Here is a 16461-nt window from a genome sequence, read left to right on the forward strand (position 1 = left end):
TGTTCTAAAGACCTCAAATAGCCCGTTATGGTTATAAATTGATAGCGAGACAGAAGTGAACGCGCATGGATGGCTATAAAAACCGTGCTTTTCATTATACAACTAAACACGAAATACTTGTACAACCCTTCAGCCAGCTCAGTGGGCAGTGGCGATGCACCATTTTTTTGCACCTCCAACAGCACTGCGTAGCCTACCTGGTTACCGCCCAAAAACGCCCACAAATGCCCGTATGTTTGTGTCAGCACGAAACGTCTTCAAGTATGATTGTTTTCTTAACCAAAAACGAGCGTTTAAACGTTACGTGGATTTAATGTTGGCCGATTTATTTAGGCTATAGGTTATTTTAAGTAATCTATATGACATTGCATCTGAAGAATATTTGCTGCCTCATACAAAATGTAGCCTACTTGTGCAAGGTCGGTCATTGTCAATTGGCCACAAACGCCAGATAGTGTCTGTCGTTCAAACATTTTACACAAGCAGGAGCGTGACTCCCACCTTTTTAGTTCCGACTCCTTCAAGCCTCGCGGAATCGGTGTGGTTTGACGGGTGCATTCGCTTCAGGCGCGAGGTGGAACACTGCAGCATGTCGTCGTAGACAATAATGACTTAAATACTGACTTGAGAAAAAGAAAGACTGCAACGTCCCCAATGACAGAATGGACAAATGATCTGTATACAAAGACAAACAGTTTTCCTTCCGAAATATCTCAGAATTAACCACTCAACAAACGCACTCTTTCTAAGTGTCTGTCGTTTGTTTTGTTTTTCTTCTTCTACCGACGCCTTTGAAATGTTTATTCGAGCTTGGATGCTTCGCACCCTCTAGCGTCTAGGATGAGACATAGCATATCAATGTTGTGTTGGTTTTCGCAGGTTTGACAGGACCAGCATTCTACCGTTGTCTGCTGTAAAACACAGGGGGTCAGGATTTGAAGGGTTAGCGTCAGCCAGTTAGCTAGCATGGCATTTGGCCGCTGACATTTTTGAAAACATGGCGTTACATGGTTGCAACTTCCGGCACCAGTTTGCACATGCTGATTGGTAGATGACAGCTCATGCACGAGTTTAGTGTTGGGCACGAGCGTCCTCGCACGTCCATGTTGGTTTGGATTTCTGGAAGACGACAAATAAAACAGCTAACTACTTGGATTAAGCTACTGATATTTGACTTAATGCCTACATGGTTTAGTCTGTATTATACCGGACTTTGTCGTTAATAAAAGACAAATGTAAATGTTGTCATATTAGGCTATTATTTGCCTTATGTGTGGGTTGACAAGGTAACTGACTATGACCATAAATTTTAGCAGATGCAATGACCTATATCCAATTATTAGCCTACTCATTGCGTTGTGCATGAAAACTATTTTAAAATGCACAGGCTGTAGTTCCTACCTGTAGTCCATGACAAAGCAACATCTTGATGTAACCTATGTCTCCCCAAGTTTTTTAAAACGAAACAAATGTCAATGACTTATTTAGTTTGCTTTATTGCAACATTGACATGATTAGGCTATGCATTTGACCAGGCTGCCAGTCGAGGCAAAAGCCAAATATCCAACAACAGTTGCAGACTCTTTGCCTGCTCGAACCACAATACTCGAGGGATGTGCACTTATCGGTAAGTCCAACTTGCTATCATTCTTGCTTCATTTTGTCTGCCTGCAAATGTAGCCTAGGTTTAACCGGGTTTAACAAGCTGCAAATGCACACTGGGTGCAGCAAATATTTCAGCTATCCACAAGTTTCTTACATCCCATATGTCTACTTAACTTTCGTTGGCTAGCCTAGGCTATTGCGTAATACAACCTGTCCAAATATAGCATTTAGGGTTCATTATTGGTGTAGCCTAAAGTGACTCAATATTGATTCGCATTTTTTATTATCACATGTGAACATCACATTAAATAACCCAGGACTTCAGAGACAAGGCAAACTTCTACCACCATTCCCAAAATGTTATCCCAACCAATTTAATACATTTGCGCTTATAACGATGGTGAAGCGCGTTCCCGAACAACTTCTTTTCCTCTGAGGGAATGTCCAATCTTCATCAACGACATACCGTTGTACCTTACGTTGTCTCCGTCTGTAACGTGGAATCTAATAGGCTAATTCTAGCTGGTTCCGGAAACGAACACCCATGAAACGCCATTTTTGTAGATGGCTGCGGTCAATTTCAAACTTTTTTGGCTGAAGTAGCTAGCCTAGCATGGTCCATTGAAATGAATGGGGGCGGGACTTAGTCACTCTCTCCAGTTATATATAATACCTCCATGGTAAAACACGATCCTTTTTTTTTTATAACAAATTCAATACACACGTCAATGTATGAAATATGGAAAAAATAATCAAGTCATTAAACACAAATAATAGTGTGAGTGATTCAAGTTTTGAAAACATTAGTAGGCCAAGTCAATAAGTTATTTGATTATTTCAATGATTCAATTATTTGTACAATTATTATTTGTTTCATTATACTATGTGTGTATATGGAAATATTTTTTGTTCATTATACATATTATTATTCCCTAGCCAGAAACCCTGGATGAACAAAGAAGTTTGCCTTCTCCTCAAGGCGTAAGCAGCTTTCTGGTCGGGAGACCAGGAGGCCTACAGCTCAGCCAGATCCAACCTGAGGAAAGGAATATCCAGGGTCAAACACATCTACAAGAAAAGGATTGAAGAGCACTTCAACTCCTCCGACCCCTGGCGTATGTGGCAAGGTCTACATACAATCACCAACAAATCCCCTTGCAACTCTTCCCTACCCTCCTCTACTTCCCTCCCAGACGAGATGCACCACTTCTATGCTCGATTTGACCGGGAAAACAAGGAGGCAGCCTTCAAGTCAGCTGTTTCACCGGACGAGGACACACTCCAATTTTTCACCTCAGATGTCTGCGACATCCTGGGCCGGGTGAATGCTCGGAAAGCTGCTGGCCCTGATGGAGTTCCCGGGTGTGTGTTGCGAGCATGCGCAGAGCAGTTGGCTCTGGTGTCTCTAGCAACGTCTTCAACACATCCCCTACAGTTTGAAATCTGCCACCATTGTTCAGGTGCCTAAACACTCCACAGCCAAGGAACTAAACGATTTCTGCCCGGTTGCACTAACACCCATCGTTGCGAAATGTTTTGAAAGGCTGGTTCTCTCACAGCTGAAATCATGTCTGCCCACTGCACTGGACCTGTACCAATTTGCCTACCGACGCAACAGATCAACAGAGTATCAGGGACACAGCTCCACCAATCAACCTAAAACTTTGTTCACCATTTCGTCAGGCTTTTGGTTGCAAGCTGGGATTTTTTAAATATCCATACGGGGGGGGGAAAAACATCCTTAACAATCATACAGAGTCTCTCTATCAACATAGAATTTTTTCGAAATCATGTTTTGACATAAGACCTATAAGCATGTTTTTGAGGTAGTAGAAAGTGTATTTAGCTATTGCTTTCATGTGGCTGTTGAAATTTAGATAACTGTCACTTAAAACACCAAGATTTTTAACAGTATCCTTTACTTTTTGTTGCAAGCTGGGATATTTTTAATACTCATACGGAGGTGGAAAAACATCCTTAACAATCGTACAGAGTCGCTCTATCATAGCCCTGTAGGCAGTGTTGCAATCGTACAGAGTCTCTCTATCATAGCCCTGTAGGCAGTGTTGCAACATGCCCACAGAGTCGCTGGCTCTATCATAGCCCTGTAGGCAGTGTTGCAATCGTACAGAGTCTCTCTATCATAGCCCTGTAGGCAGTGTTGCAATCGTACAGAGTCTCTCTATCATAGCCCTGTAGGCAGTGTTGCAATCGTACAGAGTCGCTCTATCATAGCCCTGTAGGCAGTGTTGCAATCGTACAGAGTCGCTCTATCAATGCCCTGTAGGCAGTGTTGCAATCGTACAGAGTCTCTCTATCATAGCCCTGTAGGCAGTGTTGCAATCGTACAGAGTCGCTCTCTATCAATGCCCTGTAGGCAGTGTTGCAATCGTACAGAGTCGCTCTATCAATGCCCTGTAGGCAGTGTTGCATTCTCCTCAGTTCTGGCACAGTTGGGCTAAACTCCTGGCAAAAGGCCAACAGCTCAGTTGAGAATTTACTCCCAGAGTCCCAATCTCCCCTCTGGCCCCGCCACCTCCACCATGGGGCTCCTCGGGGCCTTGGGTGTGCTCTCAGACGCCCCCCCACCTCCACCATGTGCTCCTCGGGGCCTTGGGTGTGCTCTCAGACGCGCCCCTTCTCCCGAACTGACCCCTTGAGTTGCTATTTCCTGCACAATTTTTCGCTGTTAACTTAGATTTTCCCTCATTAAGTTTGTCTTCCAGTTGCCCTATTAGTCTCACACTCTGACTGCCCTTTGAGGGGAAGCCAAATTCTTGTACCCAACCAAATGGCACTTTGACCATACCTTTCTTTCATTTGTATTATGAGAGGACTGTACCATTGCACTGGATCAATTTTGATTAATACTTAATGTCCCACCCATAGCTGTAACTTGAGCTATCCGTTTCCCCTCTTAATACGCGTGGTCGTCACCGAGACACCACTTGTGGTTAAGTTGAGGCCGTCGCCACAACCAAGGGAGATAATAGGGAGAGGTGGGAAAACTATATGTCCCTCACACACACACTAATACCTGGCACGTTATCATAATCTCTGTCCCTCACACACACACTAATACCTGGCACGGTATCATAATCTCTGTCCCTCACACACACACTAATACCTGGCACGGTATCATAATCTCATTGTAAAATTGTATCATTACACATTCTCTGCACACACATGACTTGGTCAATACAATGAGTTAATTAAGAACCAAGGACATTAAGAACATATTGTCATACAAGTAGTGTTGTAGTACTCGAGATTGGTCTTGGTCTTGGTCTTGGTCTTGTCTCGGATTCGACTATATTTGGTCTCGGTCTTGTCTTGGTCTCGGGTATAGAGGTCTTGAGGGGATTTGTGCATAAGCCAAGCCGCTCATGCTCACAAAACCTTAACATAACTCAGCACCAGGGGTGGGTAGTAGGCTAACTACCAGACATTCTGAAACAGAAGTATCAAATAAAAAGAACTAGGTTATTTTCCAACGAAAGAATGAACTGACACTGCACTAGAAGTATCAATCATAAGGAACATTACAAACTAGATTAAGATTTAACAGAAGAGTCCATTCAAAAGTGTAAGATCTTACTGAAACACAAGTATCAAATCAAAACAACACAAGGTTAAAGTTCATCTTTGTAATTTTCCCCTCACAACACACACACACACACACACACATAGGCACATGCATACACTATCACACACAAACACACACACACACAAACACATCAAGTCAAGTGGGTTTTATTGTCATTTCAACTATATACAATGTATATAGTGAGACAAAACAATGTTTCACCATGGATCAAGTGGTGCTAATATATAAAAGACATTTGAGTCAGGATACATTTGGTGCGCACACATTATAGCTATACATAAAGTGCAGTTACTACTGAAAGTAGGGCATTTAAAGGGACAGGACAGACTACAAAAAGACAGGGCATGAGTAGACTTGTAACAGAACCGTTCAGCTTAAGGTTGTTATTTTTGCACCAGGTCTCCAGTGTAGCAACTTCCTTTCTGTATGCTGACTGATTCTGAAAACTGATTCCACCAAGAGTCAGGTTTGTCAGATGTAACCACCCCTTTTTTCTTATCACTCATTCCCACCATAGCCTTAATCCCTCTACAAGCACAGTAAGCATTGCCATTCTTCAGCTGATCTTCCAACTTGTCCTTAAACTGGATTTTGGCCAGTTTTATGTCTCACCATCCTTTGAGTATCATTTTTTTTTGGTGTCATTCTGTTCGAAAAGCCGCCCTTTTTATATTATTAAGAACGTGCTGAAGTGACCCAGGGGCTTATTATTGGGGATTATTATATAGGCATTTTTAACTACCGTAGAACAGATGTAAATCAGGTTTCTAGGCCAAGTATACTTGCGTAAAGAAAAACATATAATAAATGGCCCCTAAACAATGTCTGCACCCTCACCAGACACAGAACACCATATTACTGTTTCTTTAAGGAAATGAGCTCACGGTTGAAGGATGGACTTTAGTTCTGATGTGTTATCTAAACTGTAAAACCTTTTATGACACGTTGCCACAGGAACACACTGTTCACTTGCAAACCAGTCCAGTTGCTGTCGTTGGCGGTTAATTAAAAGATTGCATGGTAAGTGTGTTAAATTATTTTGTTAAATAGAAATGATTTTGAGGTAGGAAATGTAAAACAAAAATGATGAATGTATCATTGATTTGATAAATGGGATTTAATCAATTCTCTAAACAAAAGCGTGTGGACTTGTTGGTTTGGAGATTGTCAAGGTAGATGTATGTGTATGTAGGAAGTGGAGTCTGATGTCGTCTTTGTAGGCCACAATATGCATACTTTCCCAAACAGCTAAATCCTTTCTGTACTTAGTCAGGGAGAGAAATCTTTATTGCTGTTTGACCTAAATAAATAAAAGGGTTGAATGTTTCGGATTTCGGAGTGTCTATTCGTACCCCTGGTACGAATAGCCTTGGCCACATAACTAGGCTATTCACACCCTGTTACATAACAACAAAAACATTTTTGTTCAGTGAACACATCCAACCGTCAGTTTGTTAGCTAACAGAAATTTTGTGAATATGACGTTCAGGCCTATAAACTATAAGTTTACCTGCAAACCTCAACTCCTTGTGGAAGTAGATAGTGCAGTGGTCACAGGCAAGGGCTGACATGTGGGAGACCCGGGTTCAATTCCTGTGTAATGCATTTTGGCAGAGTGAGTGTGCATGTGTACCAACGCCTGAGAGAAGGCGCCGAATTTGAACAAGAAATCGGTTCTCAAACGGAAGTTTTGATTGCAACAATTAGCTAGTTCATTCACCAGGGTGTAAATAGCATGCAGTACTATAAACACCAGGGTACGAATAGCCTCCACTTCTAACTGTACATTGATGCAAACAGCATACCTTATTCAGAGTGTCTATTACACAGCTGAGCTATTCACACTCTGTTATGTAACAACAAAAAAAAACATGTTGCTTGTGTGATCAATATGCCAGATTAAATGCACAGGGGTGCAAATAGCATACACTAATATTTGTACCAGACGAGGTACTAATAAAACACATTGCTGTGTGCACCGGGGTATGAATAGCATGCATTGATATTTGTACCAGACGGGTACTAATAGGACATTGCTGTGTGCACCGGGCGAATAATAGCATACATTGATGCGCTTTTGTAAAATGCCCTATGGAAACTCCCCGAGGGGACTTTTTGGGTTCCCAAAATCGAAATAACGATGTGAATATTGCTGTCAAAACCTCAACCCAGATTCAAACTCTTGGACAGGTGACTGTTAATTGATGCGCACCGGTGGCTGTCATCAGCCGCCTTAACGCGACTGCGCCACAGAGTTGATGGCGTGTATGGGTGAATAGGGGTAAATAAACAATAGAGTAATAATAACTATTTCACCAGCACATTTAAATGACACGTGTTAAATGTTAATTCAAAGCAGTCAGCAATTTTACCATTTTGTGTGTAGTCATCATCCCTCTGAGCTGGTATGTTCATTCTCTGATTGTTTTAGATGGTTTCCTAAATGTTCCTTTAACCTGTTTTCTAATTTCACATTATTCATTTAGATGTCCTTTCTAAAATGTATTGATGAGTTACTTATACCTGACAAATAAATTGTAAGCTCTGACCTGCATAGCTTTCTTTGCATTTTTAGATATCCTCCATGTTCTGGTGCCACAAGGAACGGCTGGGATTAGTTTACGTGCCGTGAGGGGCTAATCAGGTGGAAATGGCATGCTACCAGAACTGACCATTGTATTGTACTGGGATGGATCACTGATATTAATAGTAGTCTGGAGTTAGACAGACAAAACCTTAGTACATCCTGAACCCTCTGTAGCTTTGGTGTTTTTATTTTCAGATGAGCATAGTGATCCAGGTCAGCACTATAGACTCTGACCCACTTTCACACTAGGATCATTACTTGTGTCCTCCAAATTAATTGCAGCTGAGGGCCTTTGTGCACTATCCTTGGGGAAAACGAGTCTAAATGAAAATTGTGATAGAAGGCATTCTTATAACCAGTATTGTGGGTAGGCCTACATCAGCCTACCATGGATAGTAATATTACTTGAACTAAAACCTTTCAATACTTAGCAGAGTCAGATTAATTAGGTTAACAAGGGTTCTATAATCAATTGTCATATTTCCAACAGCACGCGGAAGCTTCACGATTTCTTCGACCACTCTCAGTCCCTTCTTTGGTCCTGACAGTGACGCCATTTACACTACTATGTGATATGCATTAATGGTTAGCATAGTGAGGGTTTTCTAGAGGCAGATACTACTATGTGATATTCACTCGAAATAGTTGACATATTATTACCATCATGTGATGAAGCCTATGATGAGTGTTCAGTGAATCTTTTGTAAATTGTTTTGCGAGACAGAGACTGAGTTTGCTGCTGATATTCTGGGGATATAGGCTACAACATAGCCAATGTAGGACTTTAGCCTTTTAATATATTTGCTGCATTGGATCAGTCTTTCTAGAAAGAACAGGCAAGAGCTTTCTAGCCTCACGTCAGCAGCGCCGCATCCCATATAGGCTACATTAAAAACATCCCATATACATTATAAACACAGCAGATGGCGGGCGGGTGCGGTTTTGAAAATTGGTCAAAAAACTTTGCTGATGGATGGATTAAGTTTTGCTATGCAGTTATGGTTGAAATAATAGCCCATCAGCGCATCTCTAGTGTGTGTGCCTCTCTCTCGCTCAGAGGGGAGGGGGAGGCTGAGGGGTCGATCAAGCATGGATTCTAAACTCTGTGGTGGATAGGATCTACAATTAGGTGTTAATTACAGTGCATGAAAATGCACTGTACTGTTCTAGGCAACTTCTTCTTATTATTATTATTCCGCTTACCACTTTTTCCGTACGCTATTTCTCTTGAACAGTTTAACTTAGAAACTTCATTCAAACTTTGTAACGTAGGTCTTCAAACAGATCGGGTTGGTATGACTTTTCAACTTTGAAACTTTTTCTTTACTTTTTAAACTATTAAAGAAAAAACTTTTTAAAAATCCCCATAGACTTAACATTGCCGATTGTGACATCATAATACGACCATTAAGCAATTAGAATCCTATGGCAGGTGTTCAGCCACCTGCAGCCTCAGGCTTTAAGCATACAATCTGGGTCAATTAAGACTACACATCCTATTCAACTGTTTCCTCTGCCCAAAACTGTTTCAAAATAAAAGTCCTCACTACAATAATCCACTGTTAAACAATGTAACCCATTAAACTACTGAACTTTTTACATTCAACTTTTAAACGGTCTACTTTTAAACTATCATTAAACTATCTATCTATTAAACTAGCTGTCTATCAACAACTTTTAAACTATCTACATTCAACTTTTAAACTATATACATTCACTAGCTGTCTATCAACAACTTTTAACTTGTCATCAACTATGTCAACACTTTTCATCAACCTATGACTCCTACCCACTGTAGCTAGTTAGCATGGTTAGCAAAGTTAGCATGTTAACATTGCTAACATTTTTAACAAAACTGCTAAAAATGATTAGCTAGGTTAGCTAAGTCACATGGTTAGCATAGTTAGCATGTTAGCATGTTAGATAGCATTTTTAGCAAAACTGCTAAAAATGATTAGCTAGGTTAGCTAAAGTAACATGGTTAGCATAGTTAGCATGCTAGCATGTTAACTTGTTAGTTAGCATAGTTAGCATAACTGCTAAAAATGATTAGCTAAGTTAGCTAAGTAACATGGTTAGCATAGTTAGCATGCTGCATCTTGGATTAGCATTTTTAAAAAACTGCTAAAAATGATTAGCTCGGTTAGCTAAGTAACATGGTTAAACATAGTTAGCATGCTAGCATGTTAGCATGCTAGTTAGCATAGTTAGCATAACTGCTAAAAATGATTAGCTAAGTTAGCGAAGTAACATGGTTAACATAGTTAGCATGCTAGCATTGTTAGCATGCTAATTAGTTAGCTTGGTTAGCTAAGTCACATGGTTAATATAGTTAGCATGTTAGCATTACTAGCCTAGTTAGCATGTTTAGCAAAACTGCTAGAAAATGTTAGTTAAGTTAGCTAAGTAGCATGGTTAGCATGTTAGCATTGCTAGCACTACTATAAAACATTAGCTAAGTAGCATGGTTAGCAGAATTAAAAATCTTAGCATAACTGCTAGTAAACATTAGAGCCATTCCAACTTTCAGTTATCACCATTAAACTATTTGAATATCAACATTCATTAAACTGCTAGAAAACGTTAGCTAAGTAGCATGGTTAGCAGGTTAGCATTGCTAGCACTGCTATAAAACATTAGCTAAGTAGCATGGTTAGCATAGTTAAAAATCATTAGAGCCATTCCAACTTTCAGTTATCGTCAAATATCTACCTATACACAGCCATTAAACTATTTGAATATCAACATTCATTCCACTTCCAGTCTGTCAACAACTTTTAAACTATTTACCTTCAACTTTTAAACGGTCTACTTTTAAACTATCATTAAACTATCTATTAAACTAGCTGTCTATCAACAACTTTTAAACTATCTACTGTCTATCAACAACTTTTAAACTATCTACATTCAGCTTTTAAACAGTCTACTTTTAAACTATCAACTTTTATTAAGCTATGCAACCACCATGTCTATCCTAGCATCACCGTAGTAACCATCTCTGTATTATCTGTTTTAACTATACATGATATTTTACATCACAACTTTAGCATTTTCATGCACTGGTAATTCCTTGGAATTGCATTTCTAGTTAATATTACTACCTAGGTCGAAGTACTCCCAAGTGCTATTGCGCCAGACATTGTAGTTCTCCTGTTTATTCGCTTGGAAAATCGTCACGTTTCATGTTGTATGACCAAACATTTTTAATCAGCTACTTGTGCAACTGTATTTAAGTCGGGAAAACGTGGATGTGTTTGATTAATGCCATCCTACTCTCTCTACGGCCACGGCAGAGCCCGCTAGCATAGCAACATGCTAACACATTCGCGCCGCGCGCCAGAGCGTTTGAGTGCACATACCGACGCGGGAGAGGTACGACTCAACTCGTGAAAGTTAAGGTAAGAACATATATTACTACTGATTTTGGGTGGCGTGTTCCTTTAAAAAGCTGTTGGGACAGGAATTCCCACAGTCTTTAACATACATGTTAGGACGTTTGGCCCATGGATCCTAAATTAGGCACCCCTGATCTAGACTGTTAATGTGTAGTCACTGTCAATAAATGTCACTCACCATATTTGTATAAATGTACAATTTTTACAAGAACAATACATTACATGATGACATGGGTGGTGAGAGACTGACTCAAGAAGAGCCTTGTGTGACATTCCCTCTCTGAGACCCTTTTAACACAGATCAGTGGTGCCTGTGTGGATTGCTGGGTTTGGTGTTTCTGTTAGTGGGTGGAAACATGTAATAAATGGCCCCTAAAAAATGTCTGCACCCTCACCATACACAGAACACCATATTACTGTTTCTTTAAGGAAATGAGCTCAGGGCTGAGGGATGGACTTTAGTTCTGATGTGTTATCTAAACTGTAAAACATTTTATGACATGTTGCCACAGGAAGACACTGTTCACTCCACACTCCAACACCAGTCCAGTTGCTTGTCTTTGGTAGTTAAAAGATTGCATGGTAAGTGTGTTAAATTATTTTGTTAAATAGAAATGATTTTGAGGTTGGAAATGTAAAACAAAAATGATGAATGTATCATTGATTTGATAAATGGGATTTAATCAGTTCTCTAAACAAAAGCGTGTGGACTTGTTGGTTTGGAGATTGTCAAGGTAGATGTATGTGTATGTAGGAAGTGGAGTCTGATGTCTTCTTTGTAGGCCACAATATACATACTTTACCAAACAGCTAAATCCTTTCTGTACTTAGTCAGGGAGAGAAATCTTTATTGCTGTTTGACCTAAATAAATAAAAGGGTTGAATGTTTCCGATTTCCTGCCTGTTTCCGTGTCATGTGACCCCTATACTGGAACTAGTCTTTCCTCATGTCGACTCCAAACATAGAATTCCATCACTTTTTGGGACCAAGTAAGAGATTGCAGAATTAGTGCCGTGTGTACGTGGGAGTTTATTTTGTAGCAGCAAAGGAAAGGAGGGCTGACTCCAGATCAGCATGGTGACTCATACTGTGCTGAGGTCAGTGCTGTGTGTCTGTGGGAGTTTATCTGGTAGCAGCAGAGGAGAGGAGGGTCGTGGCCTACTAGTTAGCGCTTTGAAGCAAGGCACCAAACACCTCACTGCTCCCCAAGCGCCACTGTAGCAGGCAGCTCACTGTGTCGGGATTGGTGTGTGCTTCACCTCACTGTGTGTTTACTGTGTGCTGAGTGTGTTTTCACTAATTCACGGATTGGGACAAATGCAGAGACCAAATTTCCCTCACAGGATCAAAAGAGTATATACAGTATACCTATACTCATACTGAATCCAGATCACCTGGGCTGATCATGTAGTTTCTCTGGTGTAAGTGTATGTTAAGTGTATTTACCCAGAGAGTCCAAAGGGCATAATAATAGTGAGAGAAATGTAGGAACAAGACTGTAAATCAGTAACTGGTACACAGTTCTAAAATGGCTGCCAAAGTTCAGGTGTCTTGAGTTACAGAGATGTAAGTCAATTATTTATTTTGTTGTTGAGTTGGAATTAATATGGATGTACAGTAGAGTGGAAATTATTTTTTCTCATTGATTGCTTATAAGCAAAAGCTGCAAGTAAGGGCTAGTAGATTTCATTTGAAGATTCTGTTGACCTCTAGGATTTGAATGTGTTGTTCCTTTTGTTTGTTCTCCTCTAAACATGGTGTGTAGAATGTTAAGATGTATGAAAAAATATCTTAATTTGCTGTCTACGTTATTGTCAGTGTTGGGGGTAATGCAACTACGCAAATTAAAAACAGTGTCTTGTGTGATAATTGAGCTAGTAGAGAAATAACTGTTCAGAATTAATATGTAACCTTGGGTAGGCTTCTGCAGAAAACAATGTTGTTGGTGATTTAATACTAGGCTATCTAGCGACATTTAACAGGCTACGCAATAGAGGCTTAGACAACTACAATATGACCCATGTTTTGGTTTCGTAAATTAATGTAGTCCATTGACTGCTTGACATGTCATTTTTATTTTTCTGTACAATAAACAAATACATCTGCTTTATGCCGCAGAATTACATTCATATTTAGCTGACTTCTACAGACGCGCAAAAACACTGCCACTTCCCTCCCCATATCCCAAGATTAAGATAGTAGCCTATACAAAAAATACTTCATACTATCATAAAAAGGCTGCTGACAAGAGCCCGACGCTATTGTAAAGCAATTTACAAAAGATTCACTGAACAAAAATGCTGATGTGGTACATGAAAATGTAGCTAAAAATGTGGAGAATGCAATGCAATCAAGCATTTTGGACGATATATTGTCACAAGCTGGCAGAATAGGCAACAGGCCGATGTGTGTTTTATTTGGAGACTGTTTTGCGAGACAGAGACTGAGTTTGCTGCTGGTATTCTGGGGATAGGCTACAACATAGCCAATGTACGACTTTAGCCTTTTAATATATTTGCTGCATTGGATCAGTCTAGAACAGGCAAGGGCTTTCTAGCCTCACGTCAGCAGCGCTGCATCACCCATATAGCCTAGCCTACATTAAAACAACCAGCGGATGGTGGGCGGGTGCGGTTTTGAAAATTGGTCAAACAACTTTGGTGCTGATGGATGGCTGATGGATGATAAGTTTTTTGCGATGCAGTTATGGTTGAAATAATAGCCCATCAGCGCATCTCTAGTGTGTGTGCCTCTCTCTCGCTCAGAGGGAGGGTGGGGGGCTGAGGGGTCGATCAAGCATGGATTCTAAACGCTGTGGTGGATAGGATCTACAATTAGGTGTTAATTAATATTACTACGCTAGGTCGAAGTACTCCCAGTGCTATTGCGCCACACATTGTAGTTCTTCTGTTTATTCGCTTGGAAAATCGCCACGTTTCATGTTGTGTGACCGTAGACATTTTTATCAACTACTCGTGCAACTGTATTTAAGTCGGGAAAACGTGGATGTTTTTGATTACTTCTACGTCTGGCTATGTCTGAGCCCGCTAGCATAGCAACATGCTAACACAGTCGCGCCGCGCACCAGAGCGTTTGAGTAGGCCTACACGTACCGACACGGGAGAGGTATGACTCAACTCGTGAAAGTTAAGGTAAGAACATATATTACTACTGACATTGGGTGGCGTGTTCCTTTAAGGGCAACTATGTCATATATCCATAACACCAACTAAATAGCCTACCATGGCATTGTGTTGGCGTTATGAATGTGACAGTTTTGTGCGGAATTGCCCTTAAACGTGAGTGCAGGTTTGTCTTTATATTTTTCATATGTGAGAAAGATTTCTGGAATAGGGAATAGGGTTAACACAGCAATACTAACTCGTTGCAGTGTGCGATATATAACGGGCAGTTCATTTCGCGTTTTCAGAATCAGTCTTCGGATGGAAACTTTCCCATTTCAGCCCGCTTGTGTTCGCGCTCGCAAGCTGTGGTCGCTGACGTTCCGTAGCCGCGGGTTGCCGACCCCTGGTGTAGGGTTTTCCAGGCTCCATTTCTTTTTACAAGACACCCTGCTGACAAGGGACATCTGCCAGTTCTTTGGGTTGTTGCAGCGTCGTTGCAGCGTCACTGGAAAAATACAAATTAAAGTTGCGTGATCCCACGTGCGGACCGCGAGGGAAGCTGGCCAAATCGAAGCAATGCCCACTGTACTCTCAATTGAGCAGCGATAGAATGACACCAGCAGCTTTTGAGGGATGTTGTCCTTCCTGAGAACTCTCAGGAAGTAAAGTCTCTGCTGGGCCTTCTTCACTAGCCCAGTGGTGTTGATGCCCCAGGTCAGGTCCTCCATGATGTTGACTCCCAAGAAGCGGAAGTCTGTGACAGAGTCCTGCAACGGGTCGGGTATCCGCAAAAGTTGCTAAAACGGGTAAATGATGACGTCCCTAAAATGTGCGGGGCGGGAAAAGAACTCCTTGCGGGCGGATACGATGAGAACCAAAACAGTATAGCCTAGAAATAAAACATCATTGCAAAATATGTGAAATATTTGTAAATCTAAATTACCATTACCACATCGCAAATATGTGTTTTAGTCAACAATACGACACTTGACCCTTCACATCAGTAGGCCTACTGCGACTTTTGAATTATTTGTTTGATGCATCTATGTGTGAAAACATTAAACAATATAACCGTCTCGTAGTTGGAGCGCAAGAGAGTAGGCTAATGGAGGAAGTCAAGGTAAAGTTGGCTAGTGGCAGCTCAGGTTGTTTTTTCTTGTTCTCTTTGTTTCATTAACAGGTCCATTTTATGTAGAATAATGTTCTGATGCAGCAAGGTTTGGGCTGTGTGTCGTTATTATAAGGTTTATCCCTGACGCAAAATGTAAAAAAAAAAAAAAGGTCGCCCTTTACGTGCTTCAATTGTGCGAGAGAAAAAATAAAGCACATTCATTTGAATGATTTTAGCTTGTGTGCGATTTATCGCGGGCACGGGTCGGGCAACGGGCAAACTATTAACGGGTCCGGGCGGGTGCGGATTTAATTTTAATATCACCACAGGTGACGGGTCGGATCTGGTGCTGAACTTCTCGGGTGCGGGCGGGGGCGGGTCTAAAAACCCGTGCAGGACTCTGGTCTGTGACCCTCTCCACACAGTCCCCCTTTATCACCAGTGGCTGGATGTCTGTCTTTTTCTTCCTGTAATCCACAAAAAGACCAGCTCCTTGGTCTTAGCTGTATTAAGGATCAAGTTGTTGGCCTCACAACACCCCACCAAACGCTCCACCTCATCCCCCTTGGAGCGTTTAGCCTATGCACTAGTGGTGATAGACAACAACTAATGTGAATTGTTGACCAAAGGAAGCAAAGGATATAATTGGCACCTGCGTTCACCAAATAAAGTACTGGACTGCACCCTTCACAAACCGTAAAATGAACTTTAACAGTTGACTGAATTGTGCCATCTGCAAATTTGACCAAGGTATTGCTGAGGTGAGTGGGGGTGCAGTCGTGGGTATAGAGGGTGTAGAGCAGGGGGCTCAGCACATATCCCTGGGGGGAGCCAGTGCTGAGGCTAAGGGCAGTGTAGGTGTGGTGGCCTACTCGTACTCTGAGTGCGGTCTGTCAGAAAGTCCTTAATCTAAAGGCAGGTGGAGTGTGGTAGTCCGAGGCCTGATAGCTTGTCCACCAGTCTGTGGGGCAGGATGGTGTTAAAAACCGAGCTAAAATCTATGAAAAGCAGCTGAGCATAGCTCCCCTGC

General features: G+C 41.3%; 4 protein-coding genes across 14 annotated transcripts in view; 2 read left to right on the top strand and 2 right to left on the bottom strand.

Annotated features, from left to right (window-relative positions):
• The window catches only part of LOC125297283 (zinc finger protein 436-like), a 38541-nt gene extending 37537 nt beyond the window's left edge, over nt 1-1004 (bottom strand). Inside the window, exon 1 of one of the 3 annotated variants that reach the window (XR_007193991.1) lies at nt 502-930. Coding sequence is in view for 2 of the 3 variants with exons in the window: in XM_048247557.1 (XP_048103514.1) it covers nt 502-591 (90 nt within the window). In the remaining variant the exon portion in view is untranslated. Of the gene's footprint in view, nt 1-501 lie in introns of all 3 variants that reach the window. The other 2 variants (XM_048247557.1, XM_048247556.1) reach the window with 2 other exon arrangements.
• LOC125297380 (butyrophilin subfamily 1 member A1-like) overlaps nt 1-3654 on the top strand; it is a 61709-nt gene extending 58055 nt beyond the window's left edge. For both annotated transcript variants that reach the window (XM_048247732.1, XM_048247734.1), the window contains one exon: nt 2542-3654. In XM_048247732.1, the coding sequence (XP_048103689.1) occupies nt 2542-2590 (49 nt within the window). In that variant the 3' untranslated portion in view covers nt 2591-3654. The remainder of the gene's footprint in view (nt 1-2541) is intronic.
• The window catches only part of LOC125297247 (NACHT, LRR and PYD domains-containing protein 12-like), a gene marked incomplete in the record, with an annotated part of 868465 nt that overhangs the window by 724726 nt on the left and 127278 nt on the right, over nt 1-16461 (top strand).
• Nucleotides 1-16461, bottom strand: part of LOC125297245 (NACHT, LRR and PYD domains-containing protein 12-like) — a 666703-nt gene that overhangs the window by 583826 nt on the left and 66416 nt on the right. The window lies entirely within an intron of this gene.

This window comes from Alosa alosa, chromosome 7 (assembly GCF_017589495.1).
Source record: "Alosa alosa isolate M-15738 ecotype Scorff River chromosome 7, AALO_Geno_1.1, whole genome shotgun sequence".
NCBI lineage: Eukaryota > Metazoa > Chordata > Actinopteri > Clupeiformes > Clupeidae > Alosa > Alosa alosa.